The 26,948-nt window shown below is 42.7% G+C and overlaps 1 protein-coding gene across 4 annotated transcripts in view; it reads left to right on the top strand.

The window, feature by feature from the left end:
- IL4R (interleukin 4 receptor) overlaps window positions 1-26,948 on the top strand; it is a 200,340-nt gene that overhangs the window by 38,793 nt on the left and 134,599 nt on the right. For 3 of the 4 annotated variants that reach the window (XM_077449110.1, XM_077449109.1, XM_077449112.1), the window contains exon 2: window positions 22,850-23,021. In XM_077449110.1, coding sequence (XP_077305236.1) covers window positions 22,931-23,021 — 91 coding nt within the window. In that variant the 5' untranslated portion in view covers window positions 22,850-22,930. Of the gene's footprint in view, window positions 1-22,849; window positions 23,022-26,948 lie in introns of those variants that run through there. The other variant, XM_077449111.1, reaches the window with a different exon arrangement.

Raw genomic sequence — 26,948 nt, 5'->3', positions numbered from 1 at the left:
TATGATAAGGATAATAATAATAATCATGACTACTGTACCTGATTATATTTCTGCAACAGTTCCATACCTGACTATTTGTTTCTATTCAATAAACTTTTACTTGATTTAAAAAAAGAGATACTAATCTAATGCATAGTGTAGAATAAAAAATATAAAAAAATATATTGAAAATCATGCAAAGTCAAGTGAAAAATATATATAAAAATGAATGAGAGTTTTGAAAACTAAGTGAAGGTTCTTGAGATAAATGAAAGAAGGGATCCAGTGGGATGATTTGATTCAGGGAATTCCACCACCAAGGAAAAGATCCTCCTCTGACAATCATTCTATAAGTGAAAACTCTTACCAGATAGTTTGGACCTCCTATCTCTAGTGAGGTCACATACACATGCACACCCTCCGCAGAACAAGGTGATCCACCACGTCTCTGGAACCAGCTAAGCACCAGGAAAGTTCATCCAGGATATCCAACACATGTCTGGGAGTCTCAATCCGCCAGAAACCGCAGGGCATTTATGTTAAAAGAAGGGGTTCCAAAAGTGTGATGAAGTAAAAAAAAAAGCTTTATCGATAAAAACCAAAACAGGATGGATACTGTCAAAAGCATAAAACCACGGAGTATTGTACAAGTAAGTTTGCCGGCAAACAGAATTTCAAAAATCACCCACACTTCCGGGGTCACGTGGGGTGTAATGATGTCCGTGCGTAGGCTGGGCTTTTTGAAATTGTGTTTGCCGGCAAACTTACTTGTACAATACTCACAGTTTTATGTGTTTGCGAGTGTCCATCCTGTTTTGGCTTTTATCAATAAAGCGTTTTTTAGACTTCATCACACTATTGGAACCCCTATTAATATATATGTCCTGCGGTTTCTGGCGGATTGAGACTCCCAGACGTGTGTTGGATATCCTGGATGAATTTTCCTGATGCTTGGCTGGTTCAAGAGACATGGTGGATCACCTTACCCCGCAGAGGGCTATATCTACATGTGTATGTGAGTTCACTAGAGATAGGAGGTCCACTGTATCCGGTAAGAGTTTTCACTTATAGAGTGATTGTCACAGGGGGATCGGTCTTTTCCTTGGCGGTGAAATTCCCTGAATCAAATCATCCCACTGGATTCCTTCTTTCATTTATCTCAAGAACATTCACTAATTTTTCAGAACTCTCATTCATTTTTTATATATATTTTTCACTTGACTTTGCATGATTTTCAATATATTTTTTATATTTTTTATTTTACACTATGCATTCTATTAGTATCTTCACTGTATATTTAATCCTTTTTATTTGGCAAGCACGACATTTGGATTTTTTATTTTTGTTTACTATGTTTATATCACATGGTTTGTAGCTGCTGGTTCTCAGCTAAATAAGGCCTCGTGTACACTGCTGATGGTAAAGGGACGTTAGATGTAATTCTTTATAAACAGTATCTCACAAAGGTGAGTACACCCCTCACATTTTTGTAAATATTTTATTATATCTTTTCATGTGACAACACTGAAGAAATGACACTTTGCTACAATGTAAAGTAGTGAGTGTACAGCTTGTATAACAGTGTAAATTTTCCGTCCCTTCAAAGTAACTCAACACAGCCATTAATGTTTAAACCGTTGGCAACAAAACTGAGTACACCCCAAAGTGAAAATTTCCAAATTGGGCCCAAAATGTCAATATTTGTGTGGCCACCATTATTTTCCAGCACTGCCTTAACCCTCTTGGGCTTGAAGTTCACCAGAGCTTCACAGGTTGCCACTGGAGTCCTCTTCCACTCCTCCATGACGACATCACAGAGCTGGTGGATGTTAGAGACCTTGCGCTCCTCCATCTTCCATTAGAGGATGCCCCACAGATGCTCAATAGGGTTTAGGTCTGGAGACATGCTTGGCCAGTCCATCACCTTTACCCTCAGCTACTATAGCAAGGAGGTGGTAGTTTTGGAGGTGTGTTTGGGGTCATTATCATGTTGGAATACTGCCCTGCGGCCCAGTCTCTGAAGGGAGGGGGGATCATGTTCGGCTTCAGTATGTCATTGTACATTTTAGCATTCATAGTTCCCTCAATGAACTGTAGCTCCCCAGTGGCGGCAGCACTCATGCAGCCTCAGACCATGACTCTCTCACCACTATACTTGACTGTAGGCAAGACACACTTGTCTTTGTACTCCTCACCTGGTTTTTGCCACACACGCTTGATGCCATCTGAACCAAATAAGTTAATCTTGGTCTCTTCAGGCGACATGACATCATCCCAGTAACCCATGTCCTTAGTCTGCTTGTCTTCAAACTGTTTGCGGGCTTTCTTGTGCATCAACTTTAGAAGAGGCTTCCTTCAGGGATGACAGCCATGCAGACCAATTTGATGCAGTGTTCGACGTATGGTGTGAGCACTTACAGGCTGACCCCCACCCCTTAAATCTCTGCAACAATGCTGGCAGCACTCATATGTCTATTTCCTAAAGACAAACTCTGAATATGACACTGAGCACGTGCACTCAAGTTCTTTGGTCAACCGTGGCGAGGCCTGTTCTGAGTGGAACCTGTCCTGGTAAACCGCTGTATGGTCTTGGCCACCGTGCTGCAGCTCAGTTTCAGGGTCTTGACAAACTTCTTATAGCCTAGGCCATCTTCATGTAGAGCAACAATTATTTTTTATAGATCTTCTTAGAGTTCTTTTCCATGAGGTGCCATGTTTAAATTCCAATGACCAATATGAGGGAGTAAGAGCGATAACACCAAATTTAACACACCTGCTCCCCATTCACACCTGAGACATTGTAACACTAATGAGTCACATGACCCCCTGGAAGGAAAATGGCTAATTGGGCCCAATTTGAACATTTTCACTTAGGGGTGTACTCACTTTTGTTGCCAGCGGTTTAGACATTAATGGCTGTGTGTTGAGTTATTTTTAGGCGACAGTAAATTGACACTGTTATACAAGCTGTACACTCACTACTTTACATACTTTTGTAGCAAAGTGTCATTTTTTCAGTGTTGTCACATAGATATAATAAAATATATATAAAAATGTGAGGGGTGTACTTTTGTGAGATACTGTATTTATGACTCACTTCATTATGGTAAATATGGTGTTGCACATATTTGGCTGCTTGGACTATTCATTATTTCACAATCATATTTTATAGATAGGTGTTGCATTTACCCTTGATCTGTCAGAAGTTTTCATATATTGGTTTCTTGCAAGTCATCTCACTACCTATTCGCACAGACTGTGTGTGTTATCCAGAGTTTATACATTGATATATGGTAGTCTTGCTGCTGATAGGGTTTGGATTTGAATGTAATGACTTCTGAAATTTGTACATTACATTACTTATTCTGGTGGGATATGTGAAAGAGGAAATGGTCCCACGGTCCCTCAGATGGGAGATTTTCCCTAAGTGAGATGACTTAGAAAATGATCTCACATTTTTTTTTTTTTACAGTTTTTCATTGGAAGAAAGAGAAGAAAATTGATTATTCTAGATGGGAAATTACCAGAATAAGGGAGAAACTGATTCTTTTTAAGGGGCTGAATGAATATAATAAGAATAAGAATATAATAAGAAATTAGATACCGTAAATTGAGTTGGATTCTGGAGAACATTTAGTCTGAACAAATGAGCAAGAAAAAGGAAAAAATATTTATGGGTCTTAAATAACTATAGGAATATATATATGGGAACTTTAATGCACTATTTAATTGGACTACTATGTGGCAAATGAGGTTTAATGTTAATAAATGTGAAGTTATGCACTTGGGGGCTAAAAAACATGCATGCATCATACATTCTAGGAGGAGGACAGCTGAGGTAGTCAATGGTGGAGAAGGATCTGGGTGTGCTGGTATATCAAAATCATTCTTGTATTAAGAGGTACAGACTCCAGAGAAAGGTACCTCAGTTTGCCCCTGTATAAATCATTAGTAAGACCTCATCTGGAATTTGCAGTTCAGTTTTGGGCATCAGTTCACAAAAAGGATATCAGAGAACTGGAGAAGGTGCAGAGATGGACAGCAAAACTGATAATAGTCATGGAGGAGCTCAGCTATTAGGAAAAATTAGCTGAACTGAACTTAATCTCTCTTGAGAAAGGCGATTAAGGGGGAATATGATCAAAATGTATAAATACAAAAGTGGTCCATATAGTGAACTTGGTTTAGAGTTCTTTAATTTTCAGGTCATTGCAGAGGGAAAGGGGAGGCTCTTTACTTCTAGAGGAAAAGAGATTTAACCACTTGCCGCCCGCCCTATAACAAATAGACTGTGGCAAAGTGGTTGCATAATCCTGGCCGGATGTCATATGACGTGATCAGGATTATGAGCCGCTGCGGGCCCCCGGGGGCGCGCGCATCGCGGCGATCGTTGTTGCGGGGTGTCAGTCTGACACCCGGCAACTACGATCTCGGTAAAGAGTCTCCGATGGAGACTCTGTACCACGTGATCAGCCGTGTCCAATCACGGCTGATCACAGTGTAAATAGGAAAAGCCGGTGATCGGCTTTTCCTCACTCGCGTCTGTCAGACGCGAGTAGAGGAGAGCCGATCGGCTGCTCCTCTGACAGGGGGGGTCTGTGCTGATCGATTATCAGCACAGCCCCCCCGAGGATGCCCACACTGGACCACCAGGGACGCCACCAGACCACCAGGGATGCCCAGGACAAGGTATGCCACCCTAGACCACCAGGGATTCCAGTCAGTGCCACAATGGATGCCAATCAGTGCCCATAATGGATGCCAATCAGTGTCCACAATGGGCATCACTGATTGGCATGCATTATTGATTGGCACTGATTGGCATCCATTAGTACAATATATTATAATACAATGCCGCCTATCAGTTCCCATCTGTGCCGCCTATCAGTGCCCATCCATGCCCACCTGTGCCGCCTACCCATGCCCACCTGTGCCGCCTACCCATGCCCACCTGTGCCGACTAACCCATGCCCACCTGTGCCGACTAACCCATGCCCACCTGTGCCACCTATCCATGCCCATCCATGCCAATCCGTGCCAGCTATCAGTGCCAATTTGTGCCACCTATCAGTGCCCATCCGTGTCGCCCATCAGTGCCACCCATCAGTGCCGCCTATCAGTGCCACATATCGGTGTCCATCAATGCCACCTCATCAGTAACACTTCATTGGTGCCACCTCATCGGTGCCCATCAGTGCCGCCTTATCATTGCCCATCAGTTTAACCCCATCAGTGCCCATCAGTGAAGGAGAAAACTTACTTATTTGCAAAGTTTTGAAACTGAAACAAAAAAAAACATTATTTTTTTCAAAATTTTCGGTATTTTTTTATTTGTTTAGCAAAAAATAAAAACCGCAGAGGTGATCAAATACCACCAAAAGAAAGCTCTATTTGTGGGAAAAAAATGATAAAAATTTAATTTGGGTACAGTGTAGCATTAACCGCGCAATTGTCATTCAAAGTGCAACAGCGCTGAAAGCTCAAAATTGGTCAGGGCAGGAAGGTGTTTAAGTGCCTGGTATTGAAGTGGTTAACCTTCACATACAGAAAGTCTTTTCACAGTCAGAGCTGTGAAAATGTGGAATAGACTCCCTAAATAACTACTTATGGTCAGCTCTGTAGACTTTTGTAAAAAGAGCTGGATGCATTCCTAAATGCACAAAATATAGCTGAATACTACATTTTAGAGGTAGTAACGTCAGGAGTAGTTGATCCAGGGCATATCCAATTGCCTCCCAGGGATCAGGAAATAATTTTTCCCCCACTGGAGTGAATTAGATCCTGTTTTATTGTTTGTTTGTTTTTTGTTTTGTTTTTTATCTTCCTCTAGATCAACTATGTGTATAGGATAGTGTATATGGAGGTTTTCTATTTGTGTTTTTTTTTTTTGTTAAAGTAGATGGACTTAGTGTCTTTTTTCAACCTGATTAACTACAGGTATGTAACTATGTAATTCCCTAAGCAGTTTGGGTACCAATAATTTCTCCACAAGATATACAAGAATATGTAACCCCCTTCCCTCAGTGGGACTGGTTTTCTTACTTTCAAGGTGGGTACATTGACCATTTTTAGCAATCATTGGTGGCTAGTACACCTGCATATTTAAAAGATACCAAACAAGTGTTGAATGAAATCAAGGGAGTTAGTATGGCATGTGGCATCTATATATAACAACATAACCCATCATGATGGTATGGAGGTGGATTATTACTTGGGAAGATCAGAAAACATTTCAACAGAAAAAGGTACATTGATGATGTACTCTTAATCTGGAATGGAAACTTTCCTGTACATCCCCATTTGTCATCTCTTAGAGTGCCCTTGTGGGCTACAAAATGTGGGTAGGACCACAATATAAAAAACAAATATTAAAGTGCGCTGTCCATAAAAAAAGTTAATACATATCAAAATATGAATAGGTAAATAGAGTTGCGCTATGGACTGCCCAGAAAATTAACAAAAATAGGTTTCTACTTAGAAACCTCAACCCAAATATTGGGGAGAGGGTACTATGGCTAAAAATGTAAGAGGGTAGATTGTGGCGCTAAACCCGAAACCTTTATACTTTATATTAAATGTATTATGAATACCCAATCCTAAAAAAAAAAAAAAAAAAAAAAAAACGTGGAAATATAATTTGTATGTGCTGACTTATATAATACTATATATTCCAATTTAAATAGGGTGCAGTGCTCCACTGCGCTTGCGCAAACCTACCGGCGCCATTTTGGATGCGGGAATCCCGAACGTCTCAGCCTACGCCACTTGGTAGGTGCCTGAGAGCCCGTTTGTGATTACACTTTACAGCAATAATTTGTCATATAATCATATGGACATTATATAGAGTTGACAAATTTCTTTGGTCATTTATTTCATGCACTTTTTCAGTTTTGGGGTATGTTTTTATTTTTTATCTTTAGGGGTATATACATATAGATTTATACAATTTGTGTTGGTTTTGGGTGGTTCACATTATTGACACGCAATTGTGTTTTATTTTGTATTAATTTTACATTTTTGTATATATAATTGTATGCACTATTCTTTGAGGTGGTTTTAGAGATATAAGATACTAAGGTTTATATCGTGGGTTCAGCACGTACACATATCCCATTCACTTTGGGAATTTGAGGTTAGCACAGTTCTCTTTTTTCTTTTCTGTTTATTTGTCCTTTTTTGGTGTACATTTGAATTGCAGCTTCCGACCAGTATTGTTTCCATTCCGTAGCGCAGTTTTTTCTTCTTTTCTTTTTCCTGATCAAAATATATAATCAATGTATTTCATATAATAAACAAAAGTGTATTAACAACACATAATAAATCCATTAGTGCCATAAACTAGATGTGACCAGAACTGTGGTCTGATCAGACAGGAGCTCATCAGGCTGGGCAGGAGACAGGAGCTCATCAGGCTGAGCAGCAGGCACCTCAGGCTGGTAAAAGGGCAAGGCACCCTCAGACTGGGAAACAGACACTGGGACTTCAGGCCTGGAACGCTGGCTCTGGTTCTTTGGGCTGGAATGCTAACTCTGGCTCTTCGGGCTGGCTCTGGCTCTTGGGGCTGGAACGCTGGCTCTGGCTCTTGGGGCTGGAACGCTGGCTCTGGCTCTTGGGGCTGGAACGCTGGCTCTGGCTCTTGGGGCTGGAACGCTGGCTCTGGCTCTTGGGGCTGGAACGCTGGCTCTGGCTCTTGGGGCTGGAACGCTGGCTCTGGCTCTTCCGGCCGGAACTCTGGCACCACCGGCTGGAAATATGGCATCTCTGGCTGGAACTCTGGCATCTCCGGCTAATACTCTGGCATCTCCGGCTAATACTCTGGCATCTCCGGCTGGAACAGATCGGTGGGTGTGGAGGCAGGTTGGGTTAATGGCAGGATCATTGTGGTTGGGAAAAACTCTTGTTTTTTCTTTGGCTTAGCCACTGAAGCTCTGTAGGTGACTGCAGGACTGTAGGTAAGGGGTGTAGTAGAATGGATAGGAGGATCGGGATATGGCAGAGAAGAGGTAACAGTAGCTGGGGGAAGATCTTGTGGGTTTGTAGGCAGCAGAGAAGAGGCACGTGGTTTGAATGCAGGATAGGTACAGGGAGCAGAGACCGGATATGAGTATTTGGTTGAGAGCAGCGTGTACTGGGCTGCAACTGAGGTTGACATGGCTGATGGGGATACATACAGTTGGGTAGGCTGGTGTCTGATAGCAGGGGTGATTTTTTTGGCTGGGGCTGATCGCACCATGTCAGACCATGCTGAAAGTATAGGTTGTGCAAAATGTAGTTTTAAGTTTGCCTGTTTAACAAAACACTGAGCAGACACAATGCACTCAGCAATCACCTGTGGGGAACAGGCTGAGTAGTGTTCACAAAAATCGTCAGGATCATCTTCAAAAAGCCATACTAAAGATACAACCTGATTCATATTAAAAGGAGGCGTGAAATCATCATGGCCGACTGGTATACAGGGCAAGGCCAGCTCAGTACAGATCTTGACCAAAGGCTGCACCTCCCCAAACAATATTTAACCCTGATCGACCAGGGAGTGAGCCAAACGTATGGTTGCAAATAACTGACCCCTAGACCATCCTTTCAAAGCCTGGCGGCAATAATCACCACTTTCAGATGTCAGCAAAGAAAAATAAATAACCTCATCAGCATTCATGTTTGCAACAAAACTGAATCAAATGGTTCCCCTGTGCAGCCACTTCTGGTCAGGGATGGCCCTGGTATTCTGTCATAAACTAGATGTGACCAGAACTGTGTGACTGCGACAGAGTGAACCAGACATAAATAGGTGAAAGTACGTTTATTAAAGTAAATGCATATAAATGTGAACACACCACCAATACAAACTGAGTGAACAAACCAAACAACCAAACAGTGATAATAAACTAACCAGCATCTGTAGCAAAAGGGAGCCCCAGAATCGTAGTCAAGCCAGGCCAGGGTCATAAACAGGAGATCAGTAGTTGGGGGGCCAGGAGCAAACAGACACGGAACAAGGTGGAGGGATTAGGCTGCAGGGCAAGGATCCAGGAATACAGGAGCAGGTACAAACAGGTCCAGGACACAGGAATCAGGGTTCAGGTTCAGGATCAAGATCAGGCTAACAGATAAACAGGCTGCAAGTCAGGGCACAAGGACAATACCAGGGCAAGGTGTGTGTGCACTTGCCGGGTATTTATACTATGGCTGCTATCAAAGTCATGTGACGCCTGATTGCAAAAGGTAATACCTGCTCCACACTGCCGGGATCCCTCCGCTGGTGGATGCCAGTACTGCGGCCCAAAGATGACACAATTCCAGCAGGGAAAAGCTCTTCTGACAGCTCCAAACTGGTGGATCTCAGTACTGCACGCCAAATGATCGATATTACCAGGAGAGGGAACCTTTCCTGACAATTACATTCATTACAATGTGCATAATACAGCATATTAGGTTCAAAAACCCCATGTATAAAGTGCATAAAAGAAAATCCTATTACAGTGCAAGAAATAGTGCTTGGTTCATATTCCTCAACAATCTTCTTTTTAATAGTAGAAAATATTGGAATACACCACCTCTGGAAAGTTTTATTCTGAAGATTCCTCACCACAAACAGTTAACAGAGCTCCTTGCTAGGAAATCGGAAAGTGCCAAGTGTACCGCGGTCCAGGATATAAACATTCTCCAAACTCCTAAGACAAATGTACTCCAAGGAGGGGATTAAAAGCAAGAGGAGGTCCACATAGTGTAGTATATTAACCAAACAGATTTATTAAAACAATAAGATTGCATTTACAAAATGCGTGATCTTAAACAGCATGTGATTCAAACGGCCAGCATGTCCGAGTTTCCACCCGACTTGCGGAACTAGATCACATATGAGGCCCCTCCCAACACCTTTCTCCATAACAAGCATCGTCTGGGGACCTGAGGCTCCTAGGACCATTAGGGCCCTCAGAGATAGACTGCAAGAGCATATTTATAACATTAGGCATGGTTTTAAAGGACACTCTCTTTGGGCTCATTTTCATAAGTGTCATAAGAGAGACCCCAGAGGCATTCATTTTGGGGGTTGGACAAATTGGAGCCCTGCTGGAGGTATTGTAATAGGATTAGAGAGGTCTATAAAATTAGATGTGGTGAATTTACAAAATGAAATTACATTCACCACAGGGACTCAATGTGGCGTGTTTAATTAATACTAAATAATTTCCCACAAAGTTTTGGTCCTACGCTCTCACATGCTAGACTCAGACCCTATGAGAATTGTTTTGGATTGATCTGCTTTTTTTTAGATGAGTTATAGGAATAATTCACCAGTGATGCTAGGACATGGTCAAGGACATCTTAACAGGATAATGGTTGACACCCTGAAATTACTTTTTAAAAATGTTATATAGCTATAATTAACTAGTGCCCTCTAATGTTGATCGACACATGTATGGTTAGTGTTGACTGAACTTAGGACGTGGAATGCTGGGAAATGTTGCTTGGACAGTAAACAGAGTCATTATTATTGCTGGCTAAATAACTACTAGACATAAAAGAACCTGGAATTTGGAGAAGTAAGCCAAGAGGGGGTATAAGTGGAAAGGCCCAGAGGAGAGCATGGGGAATTGGAGATTGCAGCCAACCAGAGAGGAGAGCTAATTAGGCATGAGAATTGCTGTTTGCGGTTCGCTGCTGGAAATAGTCAGCGGCCTATATTTCACAGGGAGCTTCTGGATCCTTTCAAAGACTGCTACCCTTAGCATTGGCGAGAGCTTCCAGGTGACTTAGCCACTATCCAAAATTGTTATCCTATGTGGGGAGCTAATGTTTATGCTGTTGGAGTTACAGTGCATGCTGGGATTTGAAATCACTGCAGGGAACCCTGTATACATTGTGTATTTAATTGTGATCTCCATTGTTATGCTTTATCTTGATTGACAGTAACTTGTAAATACCCTTTGATATTTACCAGAGAGTTGCAAGACTAATTCTTGTGTGCCCTTAAGTGCATAGAAGGTATTATTTTACATTAATTGATAAAGTTTAGCTGGTGATGTTTGTGAAGTTAAGGTCTCAAATAGTGTAGGTTTTAGAGAGCAGCAGAGGATCCAACTTAAGCAGTGGCTCCTGCAGGGGTGGCACTACATTAAGGTAGAGTGAAGGAATTAGCATCCTAATAAGATAAATGTTGTCCCATCTGAAATGTTTAGGATATGGACAATTTTGTGTTTAGAGCTTTGCATAAACCCAAAGTACCGATTTAGCTGGTTTCGGTGCAGATCAACACATGGATGGGTAGTGCTGACCATTTTATTTCCCATATTGCTTTATATATGTTAGGTATCATTAATATGAATTTGTTTATTTGTATATCTGATAATGTGTTTGTGCTGTCCTTCCCTACTCTGCTAACCTTCCCCTTATAGTACGTGATTCGCCTTTCCGTGATTATTATGGGGTGTGTTCCTGAGGGGTTATTTAGTGCACTGAGATTGAGCCTTTACATGTTGTGGCTTGTCAACATTAACAACTGATAACAATAACTGATGTACCAGTTTAGTTGTTTTCAGTATAGCTTGGTGCATGTCTGGTTTTCTCCTCCATTGTTTTGTATGTGGGTAGTTCTACTAACATGAGTCATTTACAGTATGTACTTGACAATGTGATGGTTGGTTTTGCCCTTCCTCCCCCTTGTTATCTTCTGTTTGCAGTGTGCGGTTGGTCCTTCAATGTTTAATAATAAGAGCGACCCTGATAGGGTTAATCTAGAGGGGTGAGAATTCGGGGATCAAACCTTTATATTGTGCTGCTTGTCAACATTCCCACCCTATAGAGAGATGTCCTTTTGGACGAAACACATGTAGGGTTGAGTTGGAGTCTGTTTTTTTTGTTTTGTTTTTTTATTCTTTATTTAATATTTTTTTACACAAAATATAAAATTCACATATTAAACATGGTATACAGGGTGAAACATGGTAAGACTTAAGGGGACTCCATTTTAAGTACTTGTTCCTGGGCAAGCAGGGGGGGCGGGGTTGAGTTGGTTTCTGTTGATGTCACGCACTGCTGACAGGGAGGCAACAGCAGGCTTGTAAATGTTTTTGCTGCCTTTTATAAATTTTTACTGATCTAGCTTTAATAAAGAGTGTTTCATACTATATAAGAGCTTCTTTCCCTTCTGTATCTGTTGTATGGTACTGCTTTAACTCAGTAATACTGAGTCTCATCTAGAGGTGGATTGGGGGGAGTGAGCTGTGCAGGGAGCACAACAGGGAGAAATCTATCCAGCCCGGGAGGGTTCATATACACTATTTGCCTCTGATTGGGGTTATAAATCATTGTAAGCGCAATAGTTACCCTCGGGTGGTGAGCGATGCATTCCTGTTTTCTGTGGATCTGACCTATAGAAGTTATGGTGCACTAGTGGCGGTTTACAGCCGACGCCTCTGCACTACCTCTGCACTCTCACAGGTCCAACCGTGTGTCGAGAGCAGGTCTCAGCCAAACTGACAGCATCTGTTGAGAAGGGCAGAATGTGGCCTGGCTGTCTTAAGCCACAGCAGGCAGATGTCCAGAGAAGTTGCAGACCCTACGCTTTCCCTCCTCATCAAAAACCTTTGCCTGCCACTAATTCTGTCCCTACCAGACAGGGTATCTGTCCCTAATCTACCAACTTGCAAATGCATGCCAAACCTGGGAGCCAGAGCCTTCAAAAGGCTCTGCCTGACTCAAGACCGCTTCAAGAGTCACATGGGGTGGTAGCATGCAATGGGATAGCTTCTGCAGTGGTCCATGAAACCATAGAGAAATCATGTTCCTCTTGACTTCCTTACCAACTGCAGTGGAGAAAGTAGAGCACCACCTGCAGTGGAGAAAGTAGATTGCACCTGTTTACATGGGCTGTTTTGAAAAATGTGACAGTGGGTGCAGGGAGAAGATCAGGAGCATGCTACCTGTTATACCCAAATTATGGGTGTAACGTGTAACTTGCTCTGAAGGGTGAAATTATTCTTTAAGATGTGTAAGCCGACATGCCTGTGTAACGGTATTTGTGCAGCAGTTTTTCAAAAGCATTTTTTTGGGGAAAAAACACATAACCCAATTTTTCTGTAAAATATAAAAGATGATGTTACGCCGAGTAAATAGATACCAAAGTAGAGTATAAGGAGCTGTAGGCTCTGAGCACGTAACCTGTGTTTTGTGCAGCCTCAACCCTGATCCTCCTCTTATCCTGTAATGTCACTTCCCCTATGGTTCATGCTGGTTAACAGGGACTTCCTGAAACTACAGGGCAGCCATGCTTCCACCATCTATCTTTCCCCATCCGTCTGACCGCTGGTGTAACCTGTAGGATAACTAACATCAGCGGGTTAACTTCTTTAATTGATGAGCAAGATTACTACTCCTGTTAGTGAGTGTTTTTTTGTCCTGTGTCTATTAAAATTTGTTAATACTGCACTCAGGTGATGCCTCCCCCTTCTTGTTTTTGCCTATTTTACAGAGTCGGACATCCTCTCCATTGCCTCTTTCTGTGGGGGTCCCCCAAGGCTCTGTTCTTGGACCCCTTCTCTTCTCTATCTACACCTCCTCCCTTGGTGACTTGATAACTGCCCACAGCTTCCATTACCACTTATACGACGATGACACCCAAATCTATCTGTCTACTCCTCACCTCACTCCTTCAGTCTCCTCTCGCATTACTAACCTGCTAACTGACATATCAGCATGGATGTCACACCACTTCCTTAAACTAAACCTCTCTAAAACTGAGCTATTAATATTCCCCCCTGCACATGCCCCCCTCCATGACTTTTCCATCAAAATCAACAATGCAACCATCAGGCCCTCCCCTCACGCCAGAGTACTAGGTGTAATCCTGGGCTCTGACTTGTCATTTCAGCCCCAAGTCCAATCCTTGTCAAAAGTTTGTAGAATTCACCTCCATAACATCTCTAAAATTCGCCCCTTTTTAACAAATGAAACCACCAAGCTCCTCATTCCCTCCCTTGTTATCTCTCGTCTTGACTGTTGCAACTCCCTTCTTATTGGCCTGCCTCTCCATAGGCTCTCAGTCTATCATGAATGCTGCTGCCAGACTTTTCCACCCTACCAACCGCTCAGTGTCTTCCAACCCTCTCCTCCAGTCCCTACACTGGCTCCCAATCACCCAGCGAATTAAATTCAAAATACTAACCACAACACACAAAGCCATTCACAACTCTGCCCCGAGCTACATCACCAATCTTGTCTCCAAATATCACCCAAATCTTCCCCTCCGCTCTTCTCAAGACCTCCTACTCTCAAGCTCTCTCATCTCCTCCTCCCATGCTCATATTCAGGATTTCTCCAGAGCCTCTCCCATCCTCTGGAACTCGCTACCTCCATTGGTCCGGCTATCCCCTACTCCTGCTACCTTCAGGCGATCCCTGAAAACTCAGGGAAGCCTATCATGTCTCCAACTAATCTCCTACCACTTCCATCAGCTCATTCCCGACAGTTATAACCTTTTGTACCACTTGCCCCACCCGATTAGATTGTAAACTTTTCTGAGCAGGGCCCTCTTAATCCTCTTGTATTTTATTGTATTGTCACTGTATTGTCTCCTTTTTATATTGTAAAGCTCTGCGTAAATTGCTGGCGCTATATAAATCCTGAATAATAATAATACTCTCAGGATGGCTGCCACCATTAACTTCTTATAACCTATATATTTTTATGGACTTGGGACTGAATAGTTAATAACTGTTGAAAGTCTTTTTTGGGCTTACACCCTCTGTGCGACAGTAACACCTCTCTTGTTTCTATTTCAACCATGTGTAATAGCAGACAAATTTTTGCATAAACAGGCAGATCTGCCAACACCAGTGTTGTTTGTGTATCATATCAGATATACTGTTAGCGTTTTTTAAAACAATGCATTCTTTCTATTTTGAGCAGTGTTCAAAATTTTTTTATTGCTAATACATAGTATACATTTATTCTATAATTTGTCCCATTGAAAATTACACTAAAATAATGTTTCTGCTCTGTTGACTCTCCGACAGATGCTGGAATCGCAAACCAAGAGACTCCTATTTTTGCGGAAGAAGGTATACTATGAGCAGGGGGACAAAGCGGGTTACCTACTTGCCAGAGCACTGAGAGATCTCACAACCAAGACCAACATTCCGGGAATTCAGAATAAGGACGGCCACATAGACAGAACGACCGATAAAATAGCCCAACACTTCCAAGAGTTCTACACTAAACTCTATAACCTCCCACCACATCACAAGTCCCCCGACATAGGGAGCGAGAGACTTCAAGCTATACAGGAATACTTGAGGGGCTCAGATCTACCCTCACTTACAAGGGAAGATTCGGTTGTTCTTGACGCCCCTATAGACCAGGCAGAAATCAGAGTAGTGATTAAGGAACTCAAAACAGGTAAAAGCCCGGGTCCAGATGGGTACACAGCCATATATTATAAGACATTTATAGACACCCTAACCCCACACTTGCAAGCAGCTCTGAATTCCTTGACAGGGGGTGGGAGGGTCCCTCCTGATTTTCTATCTGCACACATCGCAGTCATTCCCAAACCGGACTAGGACCCTACACACTGCACCAGTTATAGGCCAATCTCGTTGTTGAACTTAGACGTTAAGATACTGGCAAAAATAATGGCAACGAGATTGTCTCCCCTCCTCTGCAAATTGATTGGACCGAGCCAGGCTGGTTTTATGCCAGGTAGGGAGGCCAGGGACAATGTCACTAAAGCCCTGGACTTGATACACGCTGCCCATGTGCGAAACATCGAGGGCCTTCTCCTGTCCACTGATGCGGAGAAGGCCTTCGATAGAGTAGCCTGGGACTACATGTTTGAGTCATGTAGACATATAGGACTAGGACCCGGATTGATGAACTGGATAGCCGCTTTGTATCAGAACCCCTCAGCTAGACTTATAATAAATGGAGCTTTGTCCGGCAGGGTGGACATAAGAAATGGCACGAGACAGGGATGTCCCCTGTCCCCTCTGCTATTTGTTATTTCACTTGAACCCTTCATTAGGAGAGTTTTGGCCAACAGTTCGGTGAGGGGTTTCGGGGTAGAGGGAAAGGAGTTCAAGGTGGCGGCTTATGCCGATGACCTCCTGTTTTTTGTAACTGAACCGCACATATCCATACCATCCCTCGTGAAGGAGTTTACAATCTACGGTTATATTTCTAACCTTAAGATTAATTACTCCAAGTCAGAGGCGATGAACATTACCTTGCCAGCTCCGACATTGCAACATACAATGGAAAATAGCTCTTTTAAGTGGGTACCGCATGCCATCAAATATTTAGGGGTATGGTTAACGCCCAAGGTAGATTCCATTTTCACTCACAACTTTGTACCCCTACTTAAAACTATTAAGAGAGATCTACAGCACTGGCATACTAAGTTCATCTCCTGGTTTGGAAGGGCGGCAACCTGTAAAATGAATATCCTGCCCAGGGTCCTCTACCTGATTCGAGCCTTGCCCATCAGGATACCCCAAAGTTTTTTCAGATCTCTTCAGGCCATATTATTGAGATTTATATGGGCTCGTAAAACACCTCGTATCAAATTCTCCTTATTGATGAGGCCCAAGAGTCTGGGAGGGTTGGGGTTACCAAATTTCAGGAACTACTATCACGCAACTCACATTGCGAGAATTGTGGATTGGCACTGTCACTCTGCAATGAAGGACTGGGTGATGCTGGAGAGGAACTCAGTCCCGACACCCCTACTTTTCTCCCCGTGGATTCCGAAATCCACATATCCTCCGACACTGACAGAACACCCTTTAATAGGGACCACCCTAGAAATTTTCCATCAGTTGTCTAAGCAAAACATGCTCTCTTCCCCTGTAGGTCCACTCACTCCATTACAACACAACCCTGACTTTGCTCCAGGAATGGGGAATCAAACACTACGTCCTACCGATAAACAACTTCCACTCCTAGCATTACATTGCTTCAATAATGGAGTGATGAAAGACTTCACAGTATTGAAGTCAGACAATGACATCCCCTCCTTGCCCTTGTGGACGTACTTCCATTTGTTAACAAACCACCGCGTAAAGAGCACTTTATTAGAGATCTCACGGATTTGGAGTCGGTGTGCCTCAAAGGGGAACAGGTATTAAAAACTACCTCCACTGCATACGAGTGGTTACAACACCTGGCGGCGGGGATGGGCGATCGGTTTAGAGAGAGATGGTCAGCGGATTTGAACATAGATTTTACAAATGCTCAGTGGGAGAAGGCCTGTATATTAGCCCACAAATGCTCTATCAGTACAAGACTGCAGGAAACAGCATATAAAGTACTTACCCGTTGGTATGTCACACCTGACAAAACTCACAAATGGTATCCTCAGTCCAGCGACTTGTGCTGGCGCTGTCTTAAAGAAAGGGGCACTATGCTTCATATCTGGTGGCATTGTGATAGAATAAGTACATACTGGAGTGAAGTGAAGGGGCTGGTGCGTCGGATCACGGAGACCAATCTTACCTTAGACGCTGCATGTTGCCTTCTCAACATTTCCGATTTCTCCCTGAAGAAGTACACATTCCTTATCGAGACACCTGCTCAATGCGGCCAGGTCGCTCATCCCTCTTTATTGGAAAACCACGCACACCCCCTCTCTGAAAGAATGGTTGCACAAGATTTCTTACATATGTGAAATGGAGGATACTAAGGCACAATCAGAAGAAACCGCGGCACGGTATCATAGGACTTGGTCTCCCTGGTTCACGTACCGGTACTCTCAGGAATATAAGTCATTGGTTGGGTGATTTGATCACCGAACACCTGGGAATGGATGGCTAAAACTGACTGGATGATAGAACCGACCTGCACGCTACTCATTACAGGCTGCCTAGTGCAGCACCCCTGCGATAGAAATTTCGCTCTCCTACTGTCTTCGCTTTTCTCTTCTTTCTTTCTTTCTCTTCTTTTCTGAATTCCCAACTCCCCACGAAGTACAGATGCTGCCCGCAGTTTGGTGTTACCACTTCCTATATGGCATTTGGTGTTGTTATACTGTAAAGCCGCGTACACACGGGCGGACTGTATGGCCAACTTAGTCCGTCAGACAATCGGACGGACAGTCCGTCCTACTTTCGAATGAACGGACTTGACCACACATGGATGCACAAACAGTCCGTCGAAAGTTTGCGCGATGACGTGTACAGCACGTACGACGGGACTAGAAATAGGAAGTCCAATACACAGCAATGCAACCTTTCGCCGTGTAAATCCTTTCTGAGCATGCGCCATACTTAGTCTGTCGAACTAGCCTACTCACGAGCGGATTGTCCGCTGAAACCAAAGTATGACGGACAATATTACGGAAATTCCGAAATACTTAGTCCGCCAGACTGCACGCTGAAAAAGTCCGCTGAAGCCCACACACAAGCGGACTGTCCGCTGAAATGTGTTTCGACGGACTAAGTTGGCCAGACAGTCCGCCCGTGTGTACGCGGCTTAACCAGTCTGCACATTTGTATAGGACCGGGCCGAAGGGTAATAGTTGTTTTGCACTTTACAGTTGGCTGTTTACGCTAACTTAGGGACTAATGTTGCTAACTTTTTGTGCCTTATTTACCCATCTGTACTTTCTCTTGTATTGTTTATATTTTCGAATAAAAACCTTCAAATGTAAAAAAAATAAAAAATTATAATGTTTCTGATACAAAACAAGAAAGTTTTTTTTTTTCAAATGAAAAAATTTACTTTATTTTTTAGTTTTGCATTTTTTTTGCAACAATATAAAAAAATAGACCAAATGAATGAAAACAGGAAAAATAAATATTAATAGTAAAAAATAGCAGATCCAGCAGAAAAATAAAAGTTAAAGCAAAAAGGGGAGGAATGAGTTAATACATTTTATTTAAAAAAAGTTTTTAATTTTTTTTATTTGCAAGGTCAACCGATGTCATAGGCAGACCATATGAATGACACAATTATATAAATAAAAACAATCCTTGCGCTACCACAAAGGTTTTACCAAAATAAAAAAATAAAAAAATAGGGGGCTTTCACACTGGAGCGGTGCACTGGCAGGGCGTGAGAAAAAGTCCTGCCAGCAGCTTCTTTGGAGCGGTGAACTCACTGATTGAAATCAAAGGGGCAGCACTGCTATACTGCCGACAAAATGACACTGCATCTAACCCCTTTTCGATGGGGGGTTAAAACTGCCCTGCTAGCGGCCAAATAGTGCCGCTAAAAATAGTGCCGCTTTACCGCTGACGCCCTAGTGTGAAAGGACTCTTACTGAACCCAGGACCCTACATTCACTATATCTGGTCTCCCACAGTACACAGAACATGGAAATGCAGTTATTTAATGAATATGAACTGCTAAATACCCTTTCTCATCAACGGTATATAGGAGTTGTATGACTTCTATCAGTGTCTGGCAGAGCACTGGTTAAGGCTTGTAGGAGGCGTTTTCTGTTTTCAATTTTACTGTTGTTGGTTTAGTAACACCTTAAGTTGTGGCGTGACAAAATGTGTAGTTTATGTAAATGTTCATGTACTAAAACAAATACAATTTAACAAGTCTGGGACCAACAGATTTAGAAACATTCAGTTAAAGGAAATTTGTCATTAAAGAAATATGAAGGTGGCCACTGGTGACCTCTTTTGAATATGCTAATTACCTGGTTGTCATTCTGATGCTTTGGCTTCATTTACTGACCATGAGAAAGTATAAAAAAAGGAATTCTGACTCTCCAAAGCTTATTTCACCCAGGCAATGGAGGGGATGTAAATAAATCGTCTATCCACCTCCAAATTGACATGGTTGCTGGAGGGGTGAGTTCACATTGCCAAGGTGGAGATGCTTCACCACATAATCTGGCAATTTTACTTGGCATGTCAGGTTTCATCCATTGAATAATGTGGACTATGCTGCAACTGCATTCAAAACCTGACTGTGTTGTAGTTTGTTGGCAAATCTCTATTGGGATAGTGTTTAAAAAAAAAAAAACAGGATTTAAGAGGCAGCAATATTGCCTCCTGAATGTGAAGTGCCACCCTTGTGAACTAAAGCCCCATACACGCTATCAGATTTTCTGCTGATTTTTGTCTTCAGATTTACCAAAACCATGTAGTACAAGGGCCTGTCTAATGTATACACATTGAAATGCCTAAGGTTTGACCTCATATTATATGGTTTTGGTAAATCTGAAGGAAAAAATCAGCAGAAAATCTGATAGTGTGTATGGGGCTTTAGGCTAACTTTCATTTGCTTTGTGATGCTTGGACCATTTGAAAACCAGGAAGCAAAGTTTCCAGTAAATGCCAAGGTAGTGTATGCTATATTAAACTAAATATATTTGGATTGTATTAATGTTTTGTAGATTTGTAAACTTCAGTTAAGTAGTGAGTAAGTAAACAGGGCAAGCCTGGAGATTATAAATAATACTACTCTTGTCTTGGCATGGGACAAACAGCCTGTGAAAACAGATCTGAAGTCAGTTGGCCAAGGCTAATGTAACGTAAGACCAGGTACACAATCAAATCAAACAAAATTTGTTTGCAGCAGGTCATAACATCTTTACCTAAGCCCAACCTTCTTTCTAATTAATTTCAAAAGGATTGAAATAGTCAGTCCACACAAAACTATGTCAGACAAAGTTGGGAGGTAGGCCTCCATCTTCTTATGTCTCTACAGGGCTTCTATGGCAATATCCTTCTATGCTGTGCCTCCTTTTTAGGCCTAAGCCCTTGTACACACGGCGTGACATTCCGACGGAAAATGTCCGATCGGACCGTGTTGTCGGATAATCCTACCATGTGTGGGCTCCATCCGCCTTTTTACGTTGGAATGTCCAACCAACAAAGTTTGAGAGCTGGATATAAAAAATTTCCGACGACGCAATCCGATCGGACTTTGTCCGATCGTTTGTAGAGAATTCTGATCAGACAAAGTGCCACGCATGCTCAGATCAGATTCCTAGACCAAAGCTATTGACTACTAGCCTGAACGTAGTCCCATCGTAACAAAATAACGTCATCACGTTCTGAACAATCGGATTTTCCAACAACTTTGTCCGACCGTGTGTATGCAACACCAGTTTCGGACAAAATCCGACGGATTTTGTTGTCGGAATGTCCAACCGTGTGTACAAGGGCTAACACTGAGTTTAATTGTGGCTGCAGCAAGAGAAGGTTCACCCTTCCTTCTGTTGACCATGTGGCATACAAAAACCATTAAATCCTTTGGCAATGTAAGGCTCCATGCACACTGGAGCTCATAAATGGCCGTTTTTTGGAGTTGGGGCATTTTTTTTAACAGCCCATAAACTCCACTCTATGTTATACTATGTGTCCATGCACACATGGACGTTTTTGAACTTTTATCAGCAGTAAAGTTTATCGGCTGTTTTCTGAACGCCATAAAATCGCATTCAGGAGTCGCTTTTTTTTACCACAAAAAAAAACCCAAAAGCTCATAAATGCTGATAAACTTCAATAAACTTTCAATAACGTGGCTCACCAGCGTTTTTGATACATTGAAAAAATAAAATAAATAAAAAATTGAAAACGCTAACGCGTAAAAATGTTGAAAAAAAAAAAGCTAATAAATGCTAGTGCAAAAACGATAAAAAACGTTGAAAGTCTCACTGCAAAGCTACTGGACTTTTTATAAAGTTATTTTAACGTACAGTGTGCATGAAGCCTAAAACACTCTTGTTATGGTTAAGGTGGATGTAGCTCAAAGATCAGGAGAGATAAAAGAAACCAGTAGGTGATTCAATCCACTGGTATCTAACCAAAATTAAAAAAGATAAATAAAGTCAAATAATTTAAGCTCAATTAAAAAATAAGATCTGCTTTGAAACTGTTATAATAGCGACTGTCAATCTTTTTTTATGTTTTTGCAGAGTTTGTTTGTCATTGTCACCTATGCAGCACGGTTGCTTTTGGCTAAAATCCAACACTCAGTTTTTCCATTCGTTTTACTATTTTATTCTTCCATTTATTTAATATTTAACCACTTAAGCCCCGGACCATTTGGCTGGCCAAAGACCTGAGCACTTTTTGTGATTCGGCACTGCGCCGCTTTAACTGACAATTGACAATTTAACTGTTGCGCGACGTGGCTCACAAACAAAATTGATGTCCTTTTTCCCCCACAAATATAGCTTTCTTTTGGTGGTATTTGATTACCTCTGCGTTTTTTATTTTTTACGATATAAGCAAAAAAATAGTGGCAATTTAGAAAAAAACATATTTTTTACAATTTGCTATAATAAATACACTCTACGCTTGTGCAGAATTTTGTGGCCACACCCCTGAGTCCAGGTTAAAGCCCCACCATTCAAGAGGACAAGGAGTTGGATTATAATTATGCCAAGCAAAGCAAAGCCGTGCCCGAAGCATGGCGAGCAAAGCAAGCCCTCAAGGGGCCCTGTGGCAAAGTGGTCTTACAACAGTGTTGGAACGCATATGGCGATGTCGCGCATGCGCACTCCAGCGGGTAGCAAAATGTGATGGGTAGCCATATGTGAGGAAACAGGTGCACACCTCCAGCATTGGCCCTCTTACGACTCATCCCCCCTCGCTTCCTTCCCGCAAACTCTCACAAGAGTAAGAGAGAGAGAGCTGTGCATGATGTCATAAGCCTAGGCTTTTTACCAGACAAGAAACCAGGAAGTGGGCTGTATAAGGTATTTACTGGCAGAAAAAAAATGTTTTACTATCCAAAGTTAAAACAACAATGCCAGAAGATTTAATAGATGGAAAGATAAAATGACTGAAGTTCCACTTTAATATTCAATTCTCAGAACGGAGTGCACAAATTTGTATCACTGATTTTCTTGAAAATGTTGGAAAGCATTCTAACAATCATCATATATATTTATTTTATTTTATTTTGTTTATAGGTCAGGTAGAGGCACTCATATCTGCTTGAAAGTTGTGAAAAAATTGGAGCTTGCTTGTGTAGCTGGTGGACTTCCGCTCAGATGGAGAATACTGCGAGGTTGGCACTCACCTGCCAGGTTGTGCAAATCATTTTCCTGTTGGCTCTTATGATGGGAAGTGCACATTGTAATGGTATGTAGCAGTTTTCATGTTCTCTTTTTTGTAGCTAGGTAATCAAGCGCAAGATTCTGTATTAGGCCTCACGCACACAGCCGCATTTTGAGTGTTTTTTGCAGCTTAAAAACGCCTGTCCATGTTAGTCTATGGCTTCATGCCCACCTAGGCGTTTTTGAGTTGCAAATGGCATAGGTGTTTTTAAGCTGTAAAATAAAATCCAGGACCAGTGCGTTCTGAAGCTCCAGCATTAGAGCTGTAAAAATGTCAGACGCCGGCAAAAGTTGTTAAACGCGAATTAAAGAGGCTTAACGCTGTGTTAAGCCTCGTCCAGTGTTTCTGTCTCTATTCAAAATCAGTGGTTCCCTATGGGAGCCCATTGATTTGAATAGAGGTCGTACCAGAAGTCGGAACAAGATGATCAAGTGTGCTGAGAATCTTGAAGGGGAACCCTGCAAAAATTAAAAAAAAAAATTTGTGTGAGGTCCCTTTGGTCTGGTATGGATCTTAAGCAGAACCAACCACACCAAAAAAAATGGCGTGGGGTGCCCCCACGATCCATACCAGACCCTTATCTGAGCAGGCAGCCCGGTAGGTCAGGAAAGGGGGGCGAGCAAGCCCGCCCCCCCTCCTGGACCATACCAAGCCACATGCCCTCAACATGGGGGGTTGGTGCTTTGGGGCAGGGGGGCCCTGCGCCCCCCCCACACCAAAGCACCTTGTCCCCATGTTGATGAGGACAAGGGCCTCTTCCCGACAACCCTGGCTGTTGGCTGTCGGGGGGTCTGCGGGTTGGGGGCTTATCGGAATCTGGGAGCCCCCTTTAATAAGGGGGCCCCCAGATTCCGGCCCCCACCCTATGTGAATGAGTAAGGGGTACATCGTAAAAAAATAAAAAATAAAAATAAAAAACACACTACACAGGTTTTTAAAGTAATTTATTAGGCAGCTCCGGGGGTCTCTTCCGACGACTTCGGCCTCTTCTCCCGCTCTCCGGTGTCTTCTCCACTCTCCGGTGTGTCTTCTCCAGCTCTCTGGTGCCTTCTGCCAGGCTCCTCCACTATCTTCTTCCAGTTCTTTTACTAACGTTGGCCCGGTCATTCAGGAGAGGTTGTAAAAATGTCCCGTGTACATTAAGCCTAAATGGCAATGTTTTTGCATGTTGTTGTCCCACCATCCCCACTACTTTGACAAAAATATATTTACAGATTGTTGGAACATTTAGGCTGGGTAAACTGCAGCACAGCAGGAGTCCGGTGCGTCTCCATTCACCGTTTCAGGTACGATTTCAGACCGAATTTTTGCCTGAATTTATACCTGAAGCGGACCAAAGGACGCACAGGGCACCTGTGCAATTTGTGATGTGTGAACCGAATCCATAAAGAGCAATTCGCACTGGTGTGAACCCAGCTTAAAGGTACACAAATTCCAATATAATAAAAGCAGTTATATATTATTTATGTTGAATAAAAATCATCCAGATAAACACACAGATGCATTATCATGCCCCATACACACGGTCGGATTTTCAGACGGAAAATCTTTGATGGGACCTTTTTGTCGGAAATTCCGACCATGTGTAGGCTAATTTTTACATCGGAATTTCCGTCGCAGAAAATTTGAGAGCTGGTTCTCAAATTTTCCAACAACAAAACCCATTGTTGGAAATTCCGATTGTGTGTACACAATTCCAACGCACAAAGTCCTGCGCAACCTCGGAATCAAGCAGAAGAGCAGCACTGGCTATTGAACTTCATTTTCTCGGCTCGTTGTATGTGTTGTACGTCAACGCGTTCTTGACATTCGCAATTTCCGACCAACTTTGTGTGACCGTGTGTATGCAAGACAAGTTTGAGTCAACATCCGTCAGAAAAAAAACATGGATTTTGTTGTCGGAATGTGCGATCGTGTGTACGGGGCGTATGGCTGGTAATATCGGTCACAGGATATATCTTACATACAATCTACCACATATCTAGTATTCTACATTCCAATATCATTTCAAACTTCATGTATTGCGTACTCCTTTTCTAGAAGTGTAGTATTTCTCTATACATTTTATGAACAAAGAGAAGCATGGGTTTGTTTTGTTTCATTTAGGCCGCGTACACACGGGCGGACTGTTCGCCCAACTTTGTCCGCTGAACAGTGTTTGGGCGGACAGTCCGCTCGTGTGTGGGCTTTCAGCGGACAGTTTCAGCGGACAGTTGGACGGACAAGGTTTTTCGGAATTTCCGAAAAACTGTCCGCTGAAACCTTGTTTCAGCGAACAGTCCGCTCGTGTGTAGGCTTGTTCGTCAAACAAAGTTGCGCTCATGCTCAGAAAGGATTTTCACGCCGAAAGCTATAATGCAGTGTATAGGACGTCGTATTTTTCGTCCCGTCGTACGTGCCGTTCACGTCATCGCGCACGGTTTCAGCAAACTGTTCGTCCGTCGTGTGTGGCCATGTCCGTCCATGCTAAGTTTGAGCGGACTGTTTGCCGAAACTGTTGGACGGACAAAGTTGGGCGAACAGTCCGCGCGTGTGTACGCGGCCTTATTCATACTTACCTAACTGGATGCAGCACCGCTCCGATGCTGCATCTGTCCCCCACCGGATCTAACACTGAGAACCAAGCGATCAAACACCGCCGATCACTCGGTTCTCACAGCTCCCTAAGCTGAGAGCTGGGGACTGCTAGTCAGCAGTTCTCTGCACTGCCCCCACTGGAGTGTTGGCCTGTGGAGGGGTGGGAGCAGCCGACTCAGGCTCTGAGCCGCTTGCTGAGAGACTGAGATGGGTGTCAGAGTTTTGGGCTAGTCCCAACCTACCTTCCCGAGTCTGGACTGGCTCTGTGATGTCAGTTACAGGAGTGCAAAATGAACTGCACTCCTGTAATCCACAGGAGAAGTACAGCCAAATGAGCTTAGGCTGTGCTTCTCCTTTACAGAGAGTAAATAGGTGATAGGTATATAGACAGCCAGCTGAAAAAAACTACACGTGTCTTGCTCCACAGATGCCAACCCAGATAGCCATTTAGAGGCCACAAGGGATATCGCTCACTGCCTCTTCCTTAACGATAAAGATAATCTTAGTGTCTCTTATTATAAAAACTACATATCATTCACCCTAAGTCCCAGTTCACAACAATAAGCTGTGCGAAATTGCATGTGATTCACACTGCACTGCAGTGCAAATCACTTGCGATGCCTGTGCGATGCGATTTCAGACATACAGATATTTGGACCAAACTCGCACAGGACACTTTTTTTGGTCCGCACCAAAATCGGACCATGTGGGTGTTCACACCCATGCGATCTGATTCATGTCCATGTCCAATATGCAAACTGATTTGGGGGTGTCATTAACTTTCTATTGACACCCCCAGCAGTTCGCATAGTGTAGTGTGAACTGTTTTGCGAGTCAGGTCAGCAATGCCGGAACCCTCAGGAGATTCGCAGGGTTCCCGCATCGCACTAGTGTGAACCCAGCCTAAATCTGTAACTGGGTATCCGAGAATTGATGATATCTAAAGTGATCTGCAACAATATGGAGCAGCCCATAGAAGGTAGGCTTGATTGATTTTGGTGGTTTGATGTTAATATCATATTATTTCTCCTAGGTCAGTGACAACATTGTAGTTTACAAAGATTGGGAGGGCATCCAAATCTTTGAAAACTTTACTAGTGTGAGGTGTCCTCATGCCATCTGGATAAATGAGGTGATGACCTTGTCATCCACACCAGGACTGCTAGAACACTGTTATCCTCTTTTACTTTTATATAGTCATTTTCATTTTGATGTGTGTTACTATTTGTGTTTATGCACATTTTTGTGCATTTTATATGTATTTTCTTTTTTTAGCAATTCATTGTGCAAAGTGACAAAAAAATGGAATAGGGTTTTCCATGGTGCAGATCTGTTAAAAATGCACAGAAACGGAGTGTGGGTTCAATGTAAACT

Source organism: Lithobates pipiens, unplaced genomic scaffold (assembly GCF_037356315.1).
Source record: "Lithobates pipiens isolate NorthernLeopardFrog02 unplaced genomic scaffold, aLitPip1_a1.2 Scaffold_22, whole genome shotgun sequence".
NCBI lineage: Eukaryota > Metazoa > Chordata > Amphibia > Anura > Ranidae > Lithobates > Lithobates pipiens.
This window is presented reverse-complemented; position numbering and strand designations above follow the sequence as displayed.